We start from the raw sequence: 22,885 nt of genomic DNA on the forward strand, positions 1-22,885 counted from the left end.
CTTATAGCCCGAAAAATACGGTAAATAACTTACAACATAAGCTATAAAAGTGCTTCAGCCAGTATAAGGAAAATATTGTATGTAGTGGAACTGATTGAGGTGGTGGAACAGATTAGATGTTTTAACGTTACCGCTGCTGGTCGGCTCCACTCTCCGGCACAATTTGCAGCAAACTGAAGTTTAGCAGACCTTCCGAGAGTCGAACCAAATCCTCACCACTGAATTAGACCTCCCTCCTTCAATTAATCACTTGTGGAAGCGGCAGGGGCATTCATTTTGCATCAAAAATGTCCCGCGCTGGGAGCCAAGAGGACCCGCGGCTGACAAAGAGGACCCGCAACTGACCGCTGACCGAGCGGACCCGTGGGCGGACCGAGCGAACCAGAGGCGGACCGAGCGGACCCGTAGGCGGACCGAGCGGACCCGTAGGCGGACCGAGCGGACCCGAGGCTAGGCTAGGCTCGGTTCCTTTCCGTTCCACTCCAGCGCGGAACATTTCAAATGCAAACCGAGCCTACCTTAACCTTGGATCCGCTCGTGCCGGCTCCGTTTGGCTCCAGCGCGAGGCATTTTAGATGCGTAGCGGACCCGAGCCTAGCCTAGCCTAGCCAAATCTAGCCTAGCCTATCTGGCTACGTGCCTATGTGATTACGTCATCACGCACAGAGATAGTCCAGCTACGGAAGCTGATTGTGTTCAGCTGTGCGGCGAGCTGACGCCAGTAAATCGCATGTCCGTGACAGATCTGTAAATAATACATATCGATATACCACAAAAATGATATCACCGTTATTGAAACATTTCTTATCGCGATAAATACCGATATCGAATTATTGTCCAGGCCTATTTGGGTATACTATACTATATACTTTATACTCTAGTTAGTATAAGTAATTAGTAAGCAACTGGAACGCACTCTTAGTCAGTGACTCCATAATGACTTTATAGATAACAATTTTCTGTCATTAAGCTTTCACCTGCTCTGAACTTATCATCTCCACCACTCTAAATGGCTTTGTTTACACCTGAAACATTTTAAATGAGACCTAACTGGTTAGACCTCACTGCCCACACATATCAAAACGTCTTGGGCACATGATGACCCCTTCTCTGGTTTATTCTATAACCTTAAAGAGCCTCTAAGAGCCTCCCCAAACCCTTTTTTTTATTAATAGCTGAAATGTGTTTCATTGAAGTAATAAAACATATCAGTCCTGCTTTAATTTTTTATAAACATTTCCTAACCTTTAAAAAACACTTTTATTGTGGTCATTTCTGCCTCTGCAGCGCCCTTCCAGTTTCAACTGTGCTATAGACGAGGATGATGTTTCTGTGTACTTTGATACTCGGACACATCACAATATGCAAATTAGTCAATCAATAAAACTGCCTCCCCCCAGTGACATTAAAAAAATCTGTATCTTAACACTATTAGAACCACACTGCAGCTGCAGCAGCTCAGATCAATCAGCTCTCCTCCTGCCCTGCCCCTAAACCCATACATCACCCAGTGCCCCTCCTAAACAACCCATTCCATTTTTTTTTTTTAGCATTTTTAAAATTTGAGCTGAGGGGGAGTCAGTTAAAATCAGGGGGTTTAGTTACCCTTTAAGAACTGACTGTTCACTAGCTTTTTAAAACACAGGCTATGTCCCACCCCTAGACAGGTGCCACTGTAGCCAGATAATGTTATTAGTTAGTTACAGATCAGTAGTTTTAATGTTAAAGCTTATATAAATGCTATGTGCATTAATTCAGTTACTGGAAGCAATTTCATTATTATTTTGGGTAATTGCAGTAAACATTGCAGTAAACACTGAGGTGAGCTGAAATTATTGAGGTCATATCCATATATTGTATGAAAAGTCAATAAAATAATTATCCCTCAGAAAAAAAATCAAGCCATTTTTATAATTTTGTCTGTAAGATGCGATTTCTATTCACAAAACGAGTGCAGACTGAAACACTAATTATAACCTTAATGTGAATGGAGGGCAGAAGGCTTAAGATAATGGTGTTGGTTTTTGTGACATCTTAAATGTAGAGGTGAATCACAAGTATCTTTAGATAATGCCCTTCTTTGTGTTTTTCACTGACTCAGCAAATTGAAGTGGGATGGTAAAATAATGCTGTCATGCTGCTCCTTTAATTACAAGGTTTCTATGACATAATCTGCTCAATCCTGTACTGTGTTAAGCATTATCCTTTCAGGTGCACACCCATTCCAAACAAAATATCTATAAATGTTCTTTTTTGTTTTTATTATAAAATTGTAAAATGGTGGTAACCTGTGTATTAGGTCTGATATTTCACATAGAGCCATGTTTTATTTCTTGTAAAACATAAATTGAAATATATCAACCCTTACAATATATTACTTAGCCCAACTATACTTAGCCCAATAAACTCTAAAGCTAAAGCTTTTTTTTTTTTTTTTGCTTTAACCAATTATCATTCTGGCAATTGATTTTTTACATTGTGTCAGAACTATCTGATGAATGGATAAAAAGAAATAGCTTATTATTGAAATTTCTTCAGTGATTTACCATTGTAATCCAGTGGTTGGAGAATGGGTTGATCCAATCACAGTTTAATACATTGGATAATGACTAGAGTTTAGTTAAAGTGTTAACTGTTGTCCTCAATGCACCATTATCGGGCATTTTGGTTCAGATGGTAGAACTTAGGAGAGTTCACAAAAGGTAAATAAGAGAGTTTAGTTATAGTCTGCAACCAAACGCTCCATTTTACCAGAAGACCTAGTAAAGGCTAATACACCCATTTTACAGAATCCAATTCCAACCCCCATCATAGCAAATTCACCCACTATTCAACAGATTTCGCCCCAGGATGTGTATCCCTACACATCCACACCCATCCACACCCACACATACAAGGGAACTGGGACCTAATTAGTCAGTTAATATAAGTCAGACTGGATTATAAAATGTCAAACACACAGTAATATAGTAACATTTATTTTAGAAAGCGGCACTAATTATGAAAACTATCAGCAGAACATCGCTTATTTAATCTGTGGGGTTGTATTATTTGCACAAACACAAAGATTAGATTGTTAAATTTTTATTTAATTGCCTCCTTGTTTATACACTCTTTATATAATATACATCTCCACTATTGTGCTGGAAATTATAGATTAGGAACAGCAGTGATGCTGGAGTTTTTAAACACTAATAAACTACAAAGCGCTCCTATATGCTCAGTCAAGCTGAAAAAATAAAAATGGATGATGTTTGTAGAAGCATGGAGGTGGTCAGTGTAACATTTAGCAGTTTAATTTTCTGACTGAGTATAAATGCAGAATCAGAAAATTGGATGTAAAAACTTTTTATGAAGTGAAGTGTACAAGAAATTTTTCCAGTTTTAATTTTTTTTCATCTCTGCTCCTTACAATTGGAATTTCAGGGAAAAAAATAATCTTTTCCTTATTTTCTGATTGGATTTTAACATCAGATTTGTTTTACAAGACACAAAAATTGACAAATCTGAAAATCAAGAGAAGATCAAACTTTTAATTTTTCTTGAGATTTTGTTTTGAAAGGCTGAAATGAAAAACTAAATAATTTAAAAATTGTACTATACCGAATGGAGTTTTATACCCAATTTTCTATTTTCAAATTAAGCTTGAAACAGTCAGAAAATTAAACTGCTAAATATTACACTGACCAGAGGTGATAATGCTTTGCTTCATTTGTTGTACATTTTATACATATACACACACAAACACACACAGCACCTTTATATTTCTAAAAAAAACACTTTTTGTCACCCAACGAAACACATGGTTTCACTTCATGTAAATCGAGCCTGTTATCTTCCAAAAACCATCTATCAGAAGCCACATGTTGGTTTTCAATGCAAATAGGCAAAGAAGACATGTGTTCCTGTAATAATGTTAACATTGTCTGTATAGAAAAACACTCAACATCAGATATATACCTGAAATACAGCTATAATATCCAAACAAACATAACCTACTGTATTTATTTACTGTATTTAGATAGAACACCTGCGCAGCCAAGTTATACTTAAATAAACCTGTGAGTAAACAAAACAGAGAGGAAAGCTGAGGCTCCTGACGTGGCAGATCAGTCCCTGACCTGAACTCTGTCTGGATAAAGAAGAGTATTCTTTTATTAGAAGCCTGGAGGAGGAGGAGAAGGAGGTGCTGACATGATGTCTGGAGCTCCTGAAGCGGGAGAAAAGCTCCGGATCAGCCGCTGAAGTTCAGCCATAGCCAGGGATAGATATAGAGATAGTGCCAGAGCTAGGCCAGCTGGATTAAACTGTGGACTGTCTGACCGGTAAACAACAACAGCACCTTCTCCTCCTCCTCCTCTTCCTCACCGCCACTAGCCAAGAAAATAACAGGAGAAAAGCTCAGCAGAAAGGCGGTCAGCTAGTTCAGCCCCTCTCTCTCTCTCTCTCTCACTCACCTCCTCCTCCTCCTGCTCCTGCTGCTGGTGGTGTTTCTCCAGGCGGAGACTTGTGGCTCCCTCTGCTCTGCTGTTATGGAGAGCTGTGTATAAGCTGGAGCTGTATATAAACGGAGCTGAAAATATAAAGGCAGGTGTTTATTTTCTGCTCCGGGTTTATTCCGCGAGTCCTGCGGGTCTCACAATCCGTCAGCGCTGGGTAATCCGCTCCCGGGCTGGGGGACAGGCCGCGCGCACTGAGCCGCTGTTTACTGAGATTTGCTGTTTTCAGTCTGAAGGCTGAACACTTCACTCCACAGTGGTGGGAGGAGGAGGAGGAGGAGGAGGAGGAGGGGAGTGTGTGTGTGTGGGGGGGGGGTCCCTTCTGCTCCCACAACACCCTGCGGTCTGTTACGCAAAAGCCCGCCACCATCCAATCAGACGGCAAGATTCGAATCAGCGGCTCGGAGTCGATTCACTGGCGCGTGTTCATACTGTACATTTCACCATAGACATCTGTATTTCACCGTTTGGATCCTTATTATTATTATTATTATGGAGGACCAGGGGTCTCTTTTATAAAGGGTGCGTACGCATAAAAACAGGCCTGAAATGTGCGTGCGCAAAACTGTGATTAAAAAAATATATATGTGGCGTGAAAACAAGCGCGCGTGTAAGCAAGTTTTAAAGCGTCTGTATCCCTCAAAAGATCGCGGAAAAAAGCAGGAATTAGTGACATCATGTGTTGAAGCACGAAACTGCAGGTAGATGCATTGATAAAGTATATTCGATAGATAGATAGATAGATAGATAGATAGATAGATAGATAGATAGATAGATAGATAGATAGATAGATAGATAGATAGATAGATAGATAGATAGATAGATAGATAGATAGATAGATAGATAGATAGATAGATAGATAGATAGATAGATAGATAGATAGATAGATACCTCTTATGTAACATCTCTCTCAATGTTCATTTCCAATACTGGAGCTCCAGTTTTCTTGTCTCTGGTGACGAAGAGACCCAGTCTGACGCACACTGACCCCCCCAAGATAGATTTTTATGCTAACTTGTGTATTTAAATAAACACAGTTTATTTCAATCTTATCTATTATTATTATAATAATTATTATTATTATTATTTATTTATTTATTTTTATTACTGCAACAAATTGTATTTCATAATAAAGAGAGAGGAAAGAGCTGTACCTAATTGACCGCCTAAACAAGAACTACTTTACAGTCTCCAAAAGTTTACTTTGCGGTGAGTTCCTCTATTTTCGCCCTCAGGATCAATAAATATTTTTATATTTATTTTTTTGCTTGGACATTTTATGGATAAATGTGGGCGGTACGGAGTCGGAACACGGGACAGGATCACCTGCGCACATTTATAAGCAGATTGTGATTTATAAAGAGAAATCTGCGTGTAGGTGTGTGTACGCACGCTTTTTAAATCTGATTTTTGGGGTGTTCGCCATTTTCTGTTTTTTGTGCATGCGCACACTTTCACTCCAGAAGCTACTCAAAGTTTTATAAATATGGAAGCCCATACCTGCCACCTTTGAGACAGTAAGGCATTATTTTGAGACAGTCATTATTTTGAGATACTTCACAAATCATGAAATATTGGTGCTCTTAGAGCAGGGGTCAAACTCATTTTCACAGAGGGCCAAATCGGCATAATGGCTGTCCTCAAAGGGCCAGATGTAACTTACTGTAAATATGTAACCAAATGTAATATAAACTGAATGTAACTACTCCGTAATGTTAAATAACTGAATAATTTATTCATCGGTCAATTAAAACATTACAGCTGCATGGGAAAATATGTTTGCTTGTTGCTCTGTTATAACATAAATTCCTTTAATTTGTTATGTTATGAAATCCACAAACTCCATCAATCAAGGATCAAACTATTCAAGGGAATAAAAAAAACATCAAAAACAAGTTGTTAACTTTGATCAAAACGTTTGACATACTGAAAAGAGGCTTAATTTATATAAAATCACAATTGTGAGCTGCTAAGAACATGTGACAGTTGTAGCATTTCACAAAAAAGGACTGCATCAGCCTTGCAATAAACTTATGAGATGCTTTGATTACAATAAACATTTGTCTGCAAAATTACGGCAGCATTTCTACATTAATGATTACACTGTTGTGTAGTGGAAGTAAGCCATATGGCCGCCCATCTCACTGTGAAGCCAGGACCGTTTCCAAGATTTAATTAAGAAGAAATGTAATAATTCAGAATAAAATGATATGCGGACAGGCTAAAATGTAAAGCAATAAAATAAAGAGAAATCTAAATTGTAATAATTAAAAAACATAAAAAGGCACTAAAATAAAGTAGCAAGACCACCAAGATTATAAAAAAGTAAAAGATGGCAGTAAAATAAAAGGTAAAACAGAAGATAGAAAAAATAATAAAAGGACAAAATAAATGAAATAAAGAGTAAAAAGCAAAAATTAAGACCAAGAATAAAATAAATAAAAAGACTAAAAAATAAAACAGAACATTAAATAAATAAATGGAAATTTAAAGATTCCCAAAAGGACACTTGGAGAGATGTCTTGGAGATGTCCAAATGGACACTTGGAGATGCCCAGAGTGACACTTGGAGATGTCCAAAGGGGAACTTGCAGACGCCCAAAAGGGAACTTGGAGATGCCCAAATGGACATTTGGAGATTCCCAGAGTGACACTTGGAGATATCCAAAGGGAAACGTGGAGATGCCCAAATGGACACTTGGTGATGTCCAAAGGAGAACTTGGAGATGTCCAAATTGACACTTGGAGAGATGCCCAGAGTGACATTTGGAGATACTCAAATGGGAACTTGGAGATGCCCAAAAAGATATTTGGAGAGATGTCCAAAAGGACACTTGGAGATGTCCAAAAGGGAACTTGGAGATGTCCAAAAGGGAACTTGGAGATGTCCAAATGGACACTTGGAGATGCCCAGAGTGACACTCGGAGATACTTGGAGAGATGTCCAAAAGGACACTTGGAGATGCCCAAAAAGATACTTGGAGAGATGTCCAAAAGGACACTTATGATCACTGTAAATAAAGAATATTTCTAAATCATATCAGATTCAAGTCTGCCAATCTTTGATCTATGTAAAAATAAGTAGATTTGTCAGACAGGGATTTCGCCTGGACTGTACTGCACTCACTGTAGTAGAGATTCTCCATTGAGGGAGACAAGGCCTAAACTGTCCAGAAAACGAATCAAATAAGGTTTAAGCAGCAGGGAATGTGATTAAGTGGATGTAAATTTAAACAACAATGCACTTTTACGCACGGAATGCACTTTTACGGACAGCGAGCACTTTTACGCACGGTCCACGCTTTTACACAGGGAATGCACTTTTACATAGGTCAGTGATAAATAGTCTTTTTTCTCTTGGTGCTGTAGTGTGTAAATTAACACCTGTAATACATACTGCCCCAGCAACAATCAGCACTGGTAATGTGTCAGAAAAAGTCAGTCTTTACATTAGATGACCAGACGATGAAGCTATTTCCCCAAGAATTGAATCTGATTATAATAAATGGAAATAAGTTGGTTTCCTAGGGATTTAGCCTATCCTGGCCTGGACTATATCACTTTGTGACGGAACATTCTCCAGGGCTGTGCAGATACCTTTGGAGGGGCAGGTGAGTCAAAAGGGAGCACATTGAGCACAAATTTGAAATACCATACAAAAACATTCTATGTCGTTTTTTCTAAAAGAAATGCTAAAATGCTGTATCTGTATCTACTGGAGTATTATTTTTACTTCACTACTGTACTTATTTACTAAAATGCTGTATCTGTATCTATTTGAGTATTATTTTCATTTCACTACTGTACTTATGTGCTAAAATACTGCATCTATGCATACATTACAAATATTAGCCCCACCGCATGGTGAAAAGGAGGATAAATAGTAAAAAGTAAATAAATTAATAACTGAAAACATTACAAATAAATAAAAAAACAAACACAAACTCACACAAACACACACATGCACACACACACACACAAAACATTCAATATATACTTTATAAATAATACAAAAAACAATGATTTTAAGGTATGTCCAAACTTGGTATATGAAACTGGTATATTAGTCAGTCACATATCATTTAATCATTTAATGTGGTCACTATCATTTAATACAGTTCTTTAATTAATTCCTTTAACAGAAGAAGATTCTTTTTAGCTGTTAAACATGTCATTATTATTTATATTTGCAAAATATGCAAAAGCTAGCTACAAAAACAGCGCCAACAAATTTATTTCTTTTTTAACTTTTATTTTGTAATTCAAAACCTTTACTTTGTCAGGCGTTTTGATTGGTTGCTTAGATTGCGTCAACAATCACTCACCAATCACAGCGCTGCATCTCTGGCTGACTAGCTGCCGCTGTACTGTAGCTGTAGTACTCGGTGTCGCTCCTCTGCACCTCAACGAAGAAAACAGCGCGAGGTTTGTGCAGGTTAGAGTTTAAATCTGCTTATTTTAGCCACTTGTGTATCGCCGGACTCCTGTTATATGATTAATGTGACGTGGTGTTAGTTAAAGGGCGCGTCTGGTAAGTGTTCTGTCCGTTAGCTGCAGCGAATGAGGCTAAGCTAATTAGCTAACAAACGGGGGTCAGTTTAGATCCGGCTCCAGAAACTGTGAATCCGGTCCGGGGTTTCGGTATAGCTTTATTAGAGCACGGGCTCCTGCCGTTGAGCTGCTGATACAGCTGGAGCTAATAATCGGAGTGGAGTTCAAGTTTCTGGACCGGGATTTACCCCTACTGCACAAAACGCAAGGTTATTAGTCTGGTAATGTGTGATAGTTTATTTAAATGGCGTCTATTTAAGTACAGAACTAAGTCTTTAAGTAGAGAAGACTTTAAAACTGTTAAAATATTCAACAAACCGCTGAACTGAGAGAGGCTGGGATAGTTAATTTAGCCAGCTATCGCTTAGATATAGGACTGCATTCAGCAGCACACTGTGTTCTAAGGCATTTTTTTTTACTGTTAACTGATTTGTTTTGTGGGTTTTTAAAATTCCTAGTTAAGTAATACACGCAGTTTATATCATGTTACTCCAAATAAGATCAACGTTAAAGTATTAATGGTGTTGATGTAATCCTCTAGGGCATTATGTTTTCTTCACGTATTTACTTACTTACAACGCATATGTACATCCAGCGTTCAGTAGCTCCTCCATTTCCACTTGCTGTTGTGTTTACATAGATCTCTCTGGAAACGTGGACAAATAGCTATTTTATTAAACACGGTTGAAAAAAAAATACCATAGGCCCACGGACTGAAAATCAGTAGGTAATTACACCTGTAATTTTCTCAGAGGATGTCTGAGACAAACACATACATGGTTCCGGATGGGAATAAACTCACAGAGGACCTGATAACTAATCCTGTCTAGATAGGGCTATAGTGGGTAAACCAACTGTGGGATAAACAACTCTGTGACAGCAGTCTGCCATTAAACACTGGGGCTGCTCGATATTGTGGAAAACATACATTGTGATATGATGTATGTGATGATACTCTGCAATATCAATGCTAAAATCATAAATTGTGTAGTCCTGTTAAACACACTTCTTTGCTTTTTGATGACTGTATTCAGTGGGTGACCTATCATTGTTCATGATAAAAAGCAGTTTGTCAGATCCTCTTCTCTGCTACTTTAACCAGAGAGTCCAGCTCCAGTCCGACTACTGACCCGGCTGACCGCTCCAACCACTGACATTAAATCTAATGCTAATTATGTCTGCTCTATTTAACAGAATTGGTGAGACAGATTTTATTGTTTCTCAGTTTTGTACAAAATCAAGCCACCCAATTCTGAATTTCTTGAATGGTTTGGTACAGAATGAATCAGGTCAGTGGGAATATAGAACCAGGATTAAACAAAGCAGGTCCAAGTCTGTCTTGCCATCTGTCTGTCTGCTTAAGTATTTGGCAGACTCACAGAAATGAGGACAAACCAAGAGCCAGTTTCTGTTTCCAAGGTCCAGTGACGTCAAGGGACCTTCTGCCCTTGTTACCGGTACATGGACCTGGGCATTGCACCGCACCCCCTGATTTGGACCATGCCAGTTCTTTTTCCACATAGATAGCGAAATCGGAATATTTGGGCTTCCTATTGACCAAACCCTGGCAGAGTAACTCGATTGTGTTCTTTGTTTTTTCAAGATGTTTCTGGAGCAGCCGCTTTATGTTGAGAGAAGCCAGCTGAGGTGGTTTGGCATCCAGTAAGGATCTTTAGGCACTCCCAGGCCAGCCAGGGGCAGTAATCCTTTCAGCAGTTCCTGGGTCTTTAGCTTGTGCTAAATGGCAAAACATAAACAAGCTAGCTCATACTTAACTGTGATAGAAACATAAAACTCATTATTTAAAAGTATTCGCATTTTCCTCATCTTCTGACTTGCAACAGACACTAGGTACAGATCCCTCCTTCAGACAAAATCTGCTGGCTAATGTTGCTGGGGCTCATAGAAGCATACGATCCCTGACACCAAACTCTTTAAGCTGATTTACAGAAAACAAAATGGGTGATTATTTTTTTTTTGTTGTTGTTGCTTAGAATGTTTATAGGAGCCTAAGTTCACACAACTTAACCTTAATTCATCCCCGATTACGGGGTGGAGGAAGAACACAACCGGGTATTTGCACTGTACTTGGCTAAGTTTGCAACATTTAAATGGAACAGTACTTATGCAACTGATGGTGTTTCCGTAGTCCACCGGCACACAAACACAGACAGTAACGTGGACTGAGAAATGGCTAAGGATCACAATGGTGATGGCTTTTAATGACCATAGTCTTTTATAGCAACTCCCTGACTTCCTTTCTCCTTTCTCCAGATGTTTGGTGGTCTTACAGCTGTAGACTGAAGTATCCCCAGCATCATGTCCTGTGTCATGCAATAATAAACCTTCAGCAATAGAGTGTGCAAGATCATAACTGCTTCCAACAAGATGGAAACTGAAGAGGTAAGCGTTCCCAATATTCACTGTATATTAACTACTTTATCAAATACCTTTTGAGGTAACTAGGTACGTTGTTCTTATTTCCATGTGTGTTTTCCAGGCTGTGATACCCATCTGGCAAAACAAACCTCACGGGGCAACTCGAAGTGTGGTGAGGCGAATTGGCTCCACACTGCCATTGAAACCTTGTCCTAGAGCATGCTTCCAGGTAAATGTGCAAAGAACTGTCAGTAGCTATATGTACACTATTTGTATGTCTGTAGGTGTGTATAGAAAGCTTTATTCAGTTATCCTTAACCACCTGCTGTAAATGCAGTTGCTTTTACAAGCTGCTTGAGTGCACAATAAAATGCTTGGATGGATCGAAGTCTATTATGGTTTCCTGCAGAAATGGACTGTTAAGAAACCGTTAAGTCTATGCCTGGCTTATGTGGTCAGGAGTTGGGTTTTACTGAATGGAAACCTGTACTGCTCTCCCTGCATTTGCCAGGAGCTGCCAGGTCTTCCTCCACTGCGACCCACAGATGGCCCAATGGTACCAACGCTGGCTGACATCGCATGGATTGCAGCTGATGAGGAGGAGACCTACGCCAGAGTGAGGTTTGTCTACAGGCTCCTTAAAGCTGCACCAATACAGTCTCACTGCATTAACAATGGAGTTAATTGATGGCACATGTTAGGCCTGGGCAATAAATCGATATTTTAAAAAAATATCGATATATTTTCATATGCGATATAAGACGAGACAATATTGTTTATAATCGATATAGACTTCGCCGCGTTACAGTGAGCCCTGTCAGTTCTCCCGCTGTCTCTCTGTACAGCTTCACCTAGCCCCGCCTCCCTCACTCACTAAACACATTACCCCTCCCCCAGTGCAGTCAGCAGCCAGTCAGAAAAAAAAAATATTGAGTTATAGTTTTTGATCCATATCGCCCAGCCTTAGAACATGTCCACTTGCCATTTTGCATCAATCCACCCTGTTAATTTCAAAGAAGGGAGCTGCTGTGTACTGCACTGTATGCTGAGTTGATGCAATGTGCTTTCCCCTTTGTCTTTCTCTCTCTCTCTCTCTCTCTCTCTCTCTCTCTCTCTCACTCTTGCTCTCTCCCCCCTTCTTCTCTGTCTATCTCTCACCTGCTCTGTCTCTCCCACCTCTCTCACTTTCTCTCTCTCTCTTTCATGAGATATTATGATACAGTAAAAAATGTATGCCACACCCTAATGTATATTACACTACACTGTTATTATTGTTCCCTCTTAATAATGAAGGAAATAATATTATATGGTAAAATTATAATTCATTTGCATATGCAAAGAAACCAATACAGGACCACAGTCTGTAATTATAGAACAATCCTGTATGATCAGCGGAACTGAAAAAAAGGATAATGGGAGAATAAACATGGAAGTCTTGATCATTTTATGCTTGATTGTTTACCGGTCAGGAGTGACACGCGCCCCTTCAGGCAGGAGTGGAGGCCGACGCCCCTGCTGGTGCTCCACAGGAACTCCTCGGTACCCAACTTCAGGCGTGAGGGCAAACGGATGGAGGGTCTGAGGAAGCCGGGTATGACTGCACTGAACCGCACCACGGCCCTGCAGGATGAGCTCAGTCGACTGCGGGCACAGATCGCCAAAATCGTTGCCGGCGAGTCAGGTAAGGAGTCTGACTGTACTCTAAATTACAACCGAGGTTTCATTTATTAACTAAACTTTGACATCAGTTTGAGTCACAAGTGGATTGTTCTTATTGTATCTCCAAAATGGAAACTGTATGGGAGAAAGAAATAAACGTTTTACTTACATTTCTATTGATCCATTCATCATGCAGTTTTGATAGATTGTAAAAAGCCACTGCCAGATTCACACTGTAAAAATAGAACATGGATACTTAATAATTTGTACCTTAATCATCTGGTACTAGATTTGAGTGTTTCAAAACCGTATAGAAAGTTAACGCAGCACCTGATTTTTTGTTTTTGTAGGGCTGTAAAGAGGCCTCAAGACTGTTATATTTTCAGGAATTACAGTGCTTTTCTATACTGACAGGTGCAGGATACCACATTGTGTTCATTATTGATCCTGCAACCTTGAGTATTTGCTGATAAGATATTTTACTTTCAGTTTAACAAAGCTGTTAATAATGTATTAGGATGAAATGCACTTTGCTTAACATGACCATCACATCATCTTCAAACTATATAATGCACTCTACGTCCTTATTAAGCCTAGAACACTGGCATGTAGACGGTTGGCGTTTTCACACCAGCACTATTTGGTCCGGTTAAAATGAACTCTGGTCCGTTTGTAACTTCAGTGTGGTTCGATTGAGCAGGTGTGAAAACAGTAATCGCACTCGGGTGCGGATCAAAAGAACCGGACCGAGACCAGCTAGAGGAGGTGCTCTCGGTCCGGTACCAAACGAACTCTGGAGCGGTTCTCTTGTGGTGAGAACGTGATCCGGTCTCGATCGGATCCAGCTATTAAATATAAGCCATTTATTTGAGCTAAACTGCTGATAAAGCAAGCACAGTTTAAACTGATATATTAGCCAGATAACGCTAATTACCACAGCTGTGAACAAACACTGTGTACATGCACACGCCGTCTGCGCTGCGTTCACTGCTCACAGCCGCGTGACTGTTTATTATGTATAAATCTGCGCTGCACGTAGAAACACGGTGTTTGAAAGCGCAGCGTTTCAGCGTTCAGTGTTAAAGCACAGATATTTGTGCTGGAACACAAAATCTTCTCGCTGTATTTACATTTTCGTATATTTTTATTTAACGTACTCCCGTGTCAGACAGCTCTGACCAATCAGAGGACACAGGCTGCTTGCATGGTTTATTGATGCGCATTTTGGTGCGTTTACATTTACGCCTATGTGAAACCAGACCGAACAGAGCGAGAAAACGCTCCATGTAAACGAACTCATTAACTGATTCGGACCAGAGAAACCAACTACAGGTGTGAAAAACCCCTTAAACATGTAGGCTTGAATTCTAGATTAAATTGTTTACATGATAGTATAGGCTAATAGACAATCTCCTGATTGTCAGAAAAGCAAACACTTTGCACTTTTCAGCCAAAGTGACTAAGCTTTAACAGCTCTAACAGACATGAGAAATGCTCAAGCCCAAAACAGAATGACTGCTGTTAACAGCAGCTCCCCTTCCACCACTTTATAAATGGAAGGTGTATACATGCATTATGCAACACCGGTGTTTAAGGGACATTGCACAGCAGGATACTTAGCAAGGCAACAAGTCCTTTGGGGAAAAAAAAATATGTTTGCTCCGCTCTGCTTTTTAGTTATGCTTTGTTGTGATTTCTGCTGTATGGTGCAGTGCCTGCATGGCTACTTGGAGCAGCTTCATGTAGCAATTTTTCCAGAATCATGTGTTTTATAAAGGGTAGAATAGTGTCTGTCATTCCCACTTTGGGGTGAGACACTGCTACTGCACTATGGAACTTTAGCGTGAAATCACTTCAGATACCCCCTCTGTATCTATCGCTCAGCTTGTCGACAAATGTATAACAGCTGTTAATGAGGGGGGCACTCAAAGCGTGATTTGTGTTTACTGTAGTGGTGCATTGTGTTTAGTGATGGGAATGTTGAGCTAATCTGAAAGCTACATGAATTTTGGAGTTCTGTAGTGATTGACTGCAGAAAGATGGTGACCTCTGCCTACTATCCTTTTCAGATGCTTACACTTTGTTATACCACTGACAAAAACTACTGAAACAATAGCATTTGTTACCTGTCCATGCTTTGACTATTACTGAGGAGGTCAATCTAACACTCTGTCCTGTTACCTATCATGTTTTTGCTAATTCTATGCTAAAAACTAATTTTTGTTACTTTCATTTTTGTTGAGTGCCAGTAACAGGAGTGGGTTTCAGTTACAGAAATGAGTGCCATTAACAGGAGTGTGGCCAGTACATGTTTTGAATAGTTAAATACATATGTTTTTAGATTCAGAGTTAAAAAAAAAAGTATAAGTTAGAGGAGTTACAACAGGCAAATGGCACCCATTCAGTGGAATGGCCCATATTTTAACCAGTCATGCAATAACCAATGATTAAATAACATACACACAGTATTCACTGCAGTATACAAACGTATACATTCTCCAAACTATGATTTATTACAAATTAGTTGTCTTTAAAAGAGTATGAATGCATTGTTATGCAGTTATGTTACCAATATATCAGTGGCACTTAAATGGTCTTAAAATGACTAATATTATTTATTGAAAGAATTTCTGTAATGATAAATCGTCCACAAAAATTATTGTGACTGTCCTACCTGTGGCCGTAGAATTGATTGCATGAACGAATACTTTTGCAATATAGTGTGAGGAATGAGCCCAGGACCAAAAATTCCAGTTCTCACCTAATGCTGCATTTAAATTAGGTAAATGATTCTAAACAATGGGTCTGCTGAAAACAACTTGATTCCCCCCAGACTCCAACCCCATCACCCCTGACCTGCTGTCTCCTGATGACACCACCATGGGTTTCTCCTTGGCTCCATTCGAGACAGCCGTGTACCAGCCAGCTGCCTCCGCCTCCTTTGTCATCAGTGACGTTACTGAGGAAGACGAGGTTGAAGAAGATGAGGATGATGATGATGCTGAGGTATCCGAGCTGGCTCCAGACCCCATGCCGCCAGTCTCCATGACGGCATCTGCTACCTTTGACCTTGACCACCCGACTATGGACTTCCGAGAGCCAGAGGAAGACACAGTGTCTCTTTCAAAGTCTACGAGCTTCGCTGATGTGAAGGACATTCTGAAGGACATGAACCGCATGAAGATGTGCAAGGACAGGTAAGTGCATGAATAATTTTTAATAATTTCTTTGATTTTTTTTTTTCAAATTTCTCAACAATTTGAAGGGCTAGTTCCCCACTAACCCATTAGGACTCCCCCCATTACTAGTACAATGACCATTACACTAGTAGGGTAAAGGTTAGCACATGCATCCTCCAACACATATGAGGTTAGACTCTGCCTCTTTGTAGCATCACTGTAAGGGCAGAAACTCAAATCTGATACATCAGAGAAGTAATACGAGGGGAGAGAGAGCACCACCTACACACCCAGAGAGAACATGACCAATTTGTGCTTGCTCTGGCTCCGGCTGCTGATGGCCAGCAGAATGATCTGGTGATACTCTGATGATGGTGACTGCGCCTTAGTCTGTTGGACTAACAGAAAGAATCAGAAAATACAGAAAATCAGTGTGTGTGTGTGTGTGTGTGTCTGTGCGCAGGTATAACCGTGGCTGTACGTCACTGAGAGAAGAAGACTCTGCTTCATTGATATCTGAAGCTCTGAGGAAGAAATTCACGCTGAGGGACGAAGACGTCAGTATGAAGAAGTAACGTGTCTCCTCTCTCTCCACCTGCTCGTCCAGCACTCCATGTAAGAAATTCAGCCAGGTGTTTTGTTGACCTCTAGGTGTTGACTACATTTGAATCAAGATAACAAAATAAATTAAAAATGACCAAATTTAAACTGGCTCCAGCATCATTGCTGTCACACGAAAAACCTCTATTTTTGCTGTTCTACACTTTTTTTTTTTTTTTTTTTACAACGTAATCTTTCAAAATGGACCAATAGAAATGCTCTAAAATGACTTAGAATTAAAAGAAAAAATTACCAGTGCTGTCAAGCATTTTTAAAATAATCAAATTATTTATAACCCTGTAATAAATGAAGTGCATATATCAATTTTTGCTATGAAAGTATTTTAAAACCTGAAATGAACAAGATACACTCCAAAATCGGGCAACAATGCATGTTTACAGGGCTTTAGCATTTTAATTCTATTGCCCATAGACTCGTAGGTTAAAGTTAAAAGGTTAAAATTATTATTATTCACTTATTTTAGAAATTACCGAATTATAAAAGTCAAACAAGCTAAAGGTTGTGGGATATTTCCCACAAGGGGAACAATTTGTCTCACTTACTACTACTCACACATCAAGTTCAAAGTTCAACGCTGTTCTCTTCTTTTGGACTACGTTATCTGTAAGTGAAGGGGCAAGTACTGCTGTTTTTGCCTACATCCTGTTATATTTTTGGGTAATTTTTACTTTAATTCGACGACATTTCATTTGAAATGTTTTACTTTTTGCTCCTCCATATTATTAGAAATCTGTAATTCCTGGAGTATCTTCTACCCATGCCTACCTGGTATTTATATATAGACTTTTGGAACTAACAGATACTCCCTACTGCTTACCATTGCTATACCTGCTGTTCAGAGAGCTCAGACTGATGGTCTTGTTGTTCTGCTTCTGTTGCCAGGCCTGTGCCTGTGGATTGTTGCCACGATGAGCCCTAAACGCCCCGTCAGCAGTGATGCAGAGTTCTCCATGGTGACCTGCCCTAAACAACCCCACCACCCCGTAATGATCCAGTGCTGCAGTGACTACACCTGAAGGAGACTGACGTGCTCTTGTTCTTCTAGCCACCATAACACTTCTGTTCAGATTACACACACACACACACACACACACTATTAAATCTGAAGATTTATCTGTGTGAGTGAAAGCGCACATTTTCATGTTGAAATTTTCTTCTTGATCCTTTTCTTCTTCTTGTAACATCTATTTTTAAAGCATCTAGCATTCTTTTAGCGCTCCCTTCACAATCTCACTCAGTTAAAATTCTCAACACAACTCCTAACAGTGTGGATGTGGCGTGGATCAGCATGGTCTTGTAGAAAAGGTGGTCACTGCATTATCTAACATACAAAAAATATCCCCCACAACCAATGTTCTCAACAAACATCAAACCATGCTGAATGCATGGGCGAACAAACCTAATTCTGTAGATGTCTTGAAACTATATACACACATACAAACCTTTTTTTTTATATATATATATATAGCTTTTAGCCTCTGTTGCCTCACAAACCCTGTTACACATACTTGAACCATTTTTGATTCATTTGAGTCACTAGTTTGCAATATTTGTGTTTTTTCATATTTTTCTTTCACTTAAAACCAAAAAAGCAGAATATTAAGGGTCTTGTGAGGGTTTACAGGTTCTGCTAGGTGTGTCGAACCTTTTTTCTCTCTTTTTATAATTATTATTATTAATTTTCTTGAGTAGCTCAAGTGTTTTTTGCTTGTGCAGCTCAAACTAATTTGAAGAAATTCATCTGAGCCACAGGATAACCTTATGTTTATACAACACAAAACACACCATATAAACTAGCTGCTAGGTTTCTTATTATTATTTGCTGTGGGATTTATGTCTATACATAAGTGTGAGAGGAGAGTGTGTAACCCGGACTGTGTAAGTGTTGTAAAGTTTGTTTGCAGTGTGTTTTATAGCTGCTGTTGCTGCCTCTCTAGCGAACTGTGAGGAAGCTTCTGTATGTGTTTTTATATTGAGGATGATGATGATGATTATTATGAGAACAATGATGTTCCTTCCCCACAGTCTAAAGAACATATTTTGTGATAGTCTGCATGTGTGTCTTGAGGATTGAACTAAAGTTTGAAGTGTTGAATGCTAATCGCGTGTGTTTGTTTCTCTCCTGGCGCCTTACCCAGCCTCTTGCCTCTACCGCTGACCCTGCTGTGGGTTTTATTTATTGGTTTGAAGTGTGCCTGTCATCGCTGAGTGAGTTTGTTTTAATAGCCACTACTATATCAGTGCCACAGCTGCCCGAAAAATCACTTCAGGGGTTAATAAAAGAGAGAGAGAGGGCAAGCAAACAAGTGAGCATGCATGGGATGTGTACATAATGTTTAAGTTTGTGTGTTTGTTTGTTTTTTTTTTACTGAAAAAAGGACCCATTTCATATGAAGAAACATTACAGAAATTTACACCAACCAGCCACTTTATTAAAACCACATTCTTGTTTCAACTTTCATTTGACATTTTATCAGCTTTGCAGTGCTGAGAATAACCAACCCCACCAAATAATAGCTGCTCTGTGGTGGTCCTGACGGTTAAAGAACATGGTGAAAGGATGAGAGTTATTTATACAGAAAAACAGATACAGGACTGCAGTCTGCAATAATAAAACTACGAGAGTTAGGAATGCATAAAATATTTGGCAACTGAAATGATTCACCTAAAAAAAATAAAATAAGAGCTGCTGTAAACAATGTGGAAGAGAGCAAGCAAACAACAGGTTTAAGTTCATTTTTATTTGAACTTTCTACTAATATAGTTAATAAAATGAAAGATTCAGTATTACTTAGCATGTTTATTCATATATCATCACATAGTTTGTTTTTAATACGATAAATGGGAAGGCTACAGTCCGATATACTCACCTCTTGGCGGCAAAATAGCTAACTAGCGCTCAGCGGGGTTAGCGGGTAATGCTAATGCTGTTCCAGCAAGGCTAGCTGATGTAAGGAGCAGGCTACAGACTAACAACAGTACACTCACGTCTGAACGGCAAAAGAGCTAGCACTAAGTGCTGTTAACAGCTAATGCTAATACTGCTACATTCTAGAGCAGAGTGGCTTTACTGCTCCTTACAACCTGACTGGTAAAGTTAATACATAAGGCACACCGATTTATAAGGCGCACTGATTATTTTTTTGGAAAATTAAAGGATTTTTAGTGCGAAAAATACAGTATATTTACTTACTGGCTGTTTTCAAGCTGAAGAATACAAGCTGTAAAGTGCTAGGAGAGTAACATTAGCTGAGGCAGCAAGCTAGCTAGTTAACATATCCTTAGCATTTGTTTGTTTACCAAAAGGCTGCCTGCTTTTCTCTGCATACATTCCAGTCGTGAATTGGAACAGTTTTGCTTAAGTACATTTCTGATTTGAATACCACAGCTCTATAAATTCATGATTAGATAAGCACTGCTGAGGTAACTTTATTGTTAGATAAGCACTGCTTAAAAAAATCATGATTAGAATAAGCGTTAAATTTGATTCTTTTACGCATTTGTAAAAAAAATGGGTTTTTGTCTTCAGCAAAAGGTTTTATCTTGTTCAGTTTCTGCCCTTTTTTTTTTTTATTTATTTTTTTTTAATCTGTTTTGGTGCATCCCTACAATAAAGTGCGCTTATATGGTGAGCAGAGCTGATCTAATGGCTAATTTGTATAGAACAAAAGGAGGTGGTTTTAATGAAGTTGCTGGTGGAGATGCATATTAATAATAGGAATCAGCTAGCTTGGTCTCATTTGGCTACTGCTAACTGGCTCCCTTTGGATTTTGTTCATTCTTAAAGGGACCGTACTACTAAAAGGAAAACGTGACCAGTGCTAGCCAGATAAAAGCCGCTAGCATGCTGAACACAGTGAACTCTCTATACCAAAAAGGGAGAGAATTCATGCACTCTCTAACTAGCTCCTGCAAAGTAAACAGTTTTAAGGCTTAAATACTAAAATCATCTTCTAATGATTGCTATTAAAAGTGTTAGGAGCTTTGGTAACCTAGCTTCTGCAGAGTAAATACTCCACACCAAGATCTTCTAGTTTAAAACCAGACAAATCACCACCTCATGATGTATTTTGAAAGAAATAAGCGCACTATAACTGGCTCCTGCAGAACAACAACAAAAAAAAGTTAGATATGTTTGCTTTAAAGCCTAGGAAATCACCTTCTCCTGTTGTATCTTCATCTTGGGAGCAGCTTTTTAAGATTTTCGTAGCTCCCCCTAGCTGCCTTTTAAAGAACAAAATAAACCGTAGACTTAAGAGCAAAATGTTTAGGTTTAGTATTCACCATTTGTTTTTTCTAAACATAGTTCCATAGTTTCATTCTGTCCCATTCCATTTTGCATTGCATTGTGGTAATGATGTAATAATGGTGTCCAATAATAATAATTAAAAATAATAATAATTATTTAAGTATGCTAAACTTTGACATTTTAATCTGTGCTCTATACTCTTAGAAACTACTTAGTATTTGTAAGAAGTAGGGATTTGGAACACACCCATCTTTTCGAGACCTTTCTTGAAGGTGGGAGCACCTACTAAAAACATCTTTTTAGGAAGCATGTTGGTGGTGGGAGGAGCTTCTGGACAAACAAGCTCGCTCTAGCTGCCTGACACTATCACATATCACTTTAGGTCAGCACTAGCCTATATTCAGTACTCCGACTCAGTTAAAAGCTTCATATTTCAATAGCAGACATTCCCTAATGTCTTCTGTATCTGAACCTTTAGAGAATTTAGCACTGTATGTCTAAGCCTCTATCAGTGGCTATGCTAGCAAGAAGGCTATTGGAGGGAGTTTGTAGTGGCTGGATGACCTGTTTGGGCAATGCATGCTGGGACTTGTAGTAAAAGAGCACTGATTCTCGACAATACAATGCAAATTATGAATTGTGTCAAACTCGTGACAGACATATCATTGGAATTGCCATTTAATGTTAGCTTTTTTGGCCTGAGTTAGCCTTTAACATATTATTTCTAAGCCTTTTGTTCTTGTACACCTTGAAACTTTTTACTGATTATTGCGATGTACAGCGTGTTTTGATTAAAGAATGTGTTGACAACAGGTTTTTGAAGGTTTTCCGCATTTAACAACCCCATGTTGTTTTATGTTGTTGCTAAAAAGAAAGATTTACACCTGTACTTTCACACCATCAAAACTTTCTTACCCTGTTAAATCCTGATCATCATTCCTAATACTGTGGTCCAGTTGATACACTAGACATAAATATAGTACACAACTCTTAATGACTCCTAATGATGGAAACTGCAAATGTTCGGTTGTAACAAGTGTACTGTTTATTAATTCTGTAGGTACAGTCAGTGTATTCATACACTACTTTGGTGTGTATTGCACCAGGTGACCTTCCAGGCTCCTCTGTAGAAGCTATTCAGAACTAAATCCAGTGACACTAGAGCAGGTGTTGCGTTTTGACCTTTCATATGGTTGATATTTATAACCTGAACTCCTGATTTATAATTCTGTCCTTCTGGTGTGAGTCTGCATTGTCTTTACAATATTAAAAAAAAGGAATAGAACAAATATAAATGAATTTACAGGACAATTAAAGCCATCTGCAACAAGCCAACTGTATAGTGTAAAGAATATACGAGACTCCTGCCTTTGTTTCTTCATGACTGTTCACAGATTGAACGCAGACTGAACGTTTTCATGCAGAGGAATGTGTGTTTTGCGTGTTTTTCCTAGTAGGAGAATGCTGTATTTGCCTGTATATTAAGCCTAGAAGGGAAAATAATAAAAGGCTGATGTTTGAGGTACCTGTGGTTCATTTTCTGTCTTTAAACTTCTTTAGGTCAATGGTTCCTATCTTAGACCCATCGCAAAATGTGTCGCCAACAGTCTATTTTCAGGACTTTCGTCTGCATCGTGTAAATAGATTTATGCCGATGGATGTGATGATCTGGAAGTGAGGTGTGTTCAGGAATTTTCTGGCGTATTGCTATCTTAGCTATTGTAAACCCGAGTACACCGCTGTCTGAA

At 39.0% G+C, this 22,885-nt stretch overlaps 2 protein-coding genes across 4 annotated transcripts in view; one reads left to right on the forward strand and one right to left on the reverse strand.

The window, feature by feature from the left end:
- sgms1a (sphingomyelin synthase 1a) overlaps nucleotides 1–4,767 on the reverse strand; it is a 51,719-nt gene extending 46,952 nt beyond the window's left edge. Inside the window, exon 1 of the mRNA XM_007257557.4 lies at nucleotides 4,458–4,767. The gene's annotated coding sequence lies outside the window, so the exon portion shown is untranslated. The remainder of the gene's footprint in view (nucleotides 1–4,457) is intronic.
- A 4,055-nt stretch (nucleotides 4,768–8,822) lies between these two features.
- On the forward strand, nucleotides 8,823–22,662 carry mtfr1l (mitochondrial fission regulator 1-like). Of its 3 annotated transcripts, none has more exons than XM_015607949.3 (8): nucleotides 8,823–8,924; nucleotides 11,325–11,453; nucleotides 11,551–11,658; nucleotides 11,941–12,050; nucleotides 12,899–13,110; nucleotides 15,922–16,285; nucleotides 16,731–16,882; nucleotides 17,771–22,662. In XM_015607949.3, the coding sequence occupies exons 2-7, from the start codon at nucleotides 11,439–11,441 to the stop codon at nucleotides 16,840–16,842; spliced, it is 921 nt and encodes a 306-aa protein (XP_015463435.2). In that variant the 5' UTR covers nucleotides 8,823–8,924; nucleotides 11,325–11,438; the 3' UTR covers nucleotides 16,843–16,882; nucleotides 17,771–22,662. The 3 variants fall into 3 exon arrangements, with proteins under 3 accessions (XP_015463435.2, XP_007257620.2, XP_022522004.1); XM_007257558.4 differs by having other exon boundaries at nucleotides 8,824–8,934; XM_022666283.2 differs by having other exon boundaries at nucleotides 8,841–8,934; nucleotides 11,344–11,453.
- The last annotated feature ends 223 nt before the right edge of the window (nucleotides 22,663–22,885 follow it).

Source organism: Astyanax mexicanus, chromosome 14, assembly GCF_023375975.1.
Source record: "Astyanax mexicanus isolate ESR-SI-001 chromosome 14, AstMex3_surface, whole genome shotgun sequence".
Taxonomy (NCBI): domain Eukaryota; kingdom Metazoa; phylum Chordata; class Actinopteri; order Characiformes; family Acestrorhamphidae; genus Astyanax; species Astyanax mexicanus.

What these genes read in the sequence shown, in the direction of transcription:
- mtfr1l (XM_015607949.3), top strand. An exon ending in GAGACCTACGCCAGAGTGAG is followed by an intron (nt 12,051 to 12,898) that starts GTTTGTCTACAG and finishes TTTACCGGTCAG; the next exon opens with GAGTGACACGCGCCCCTTCA. An exon ending in ATGAAGATGTGCAAGGACAG is followed by an intron (nt 16,286 to 16,730) that starts GTAAGTGCATGA and finishes GTCTGTGCGCAG; the next exon opens with GTATAACCGTGGCTGTACGT.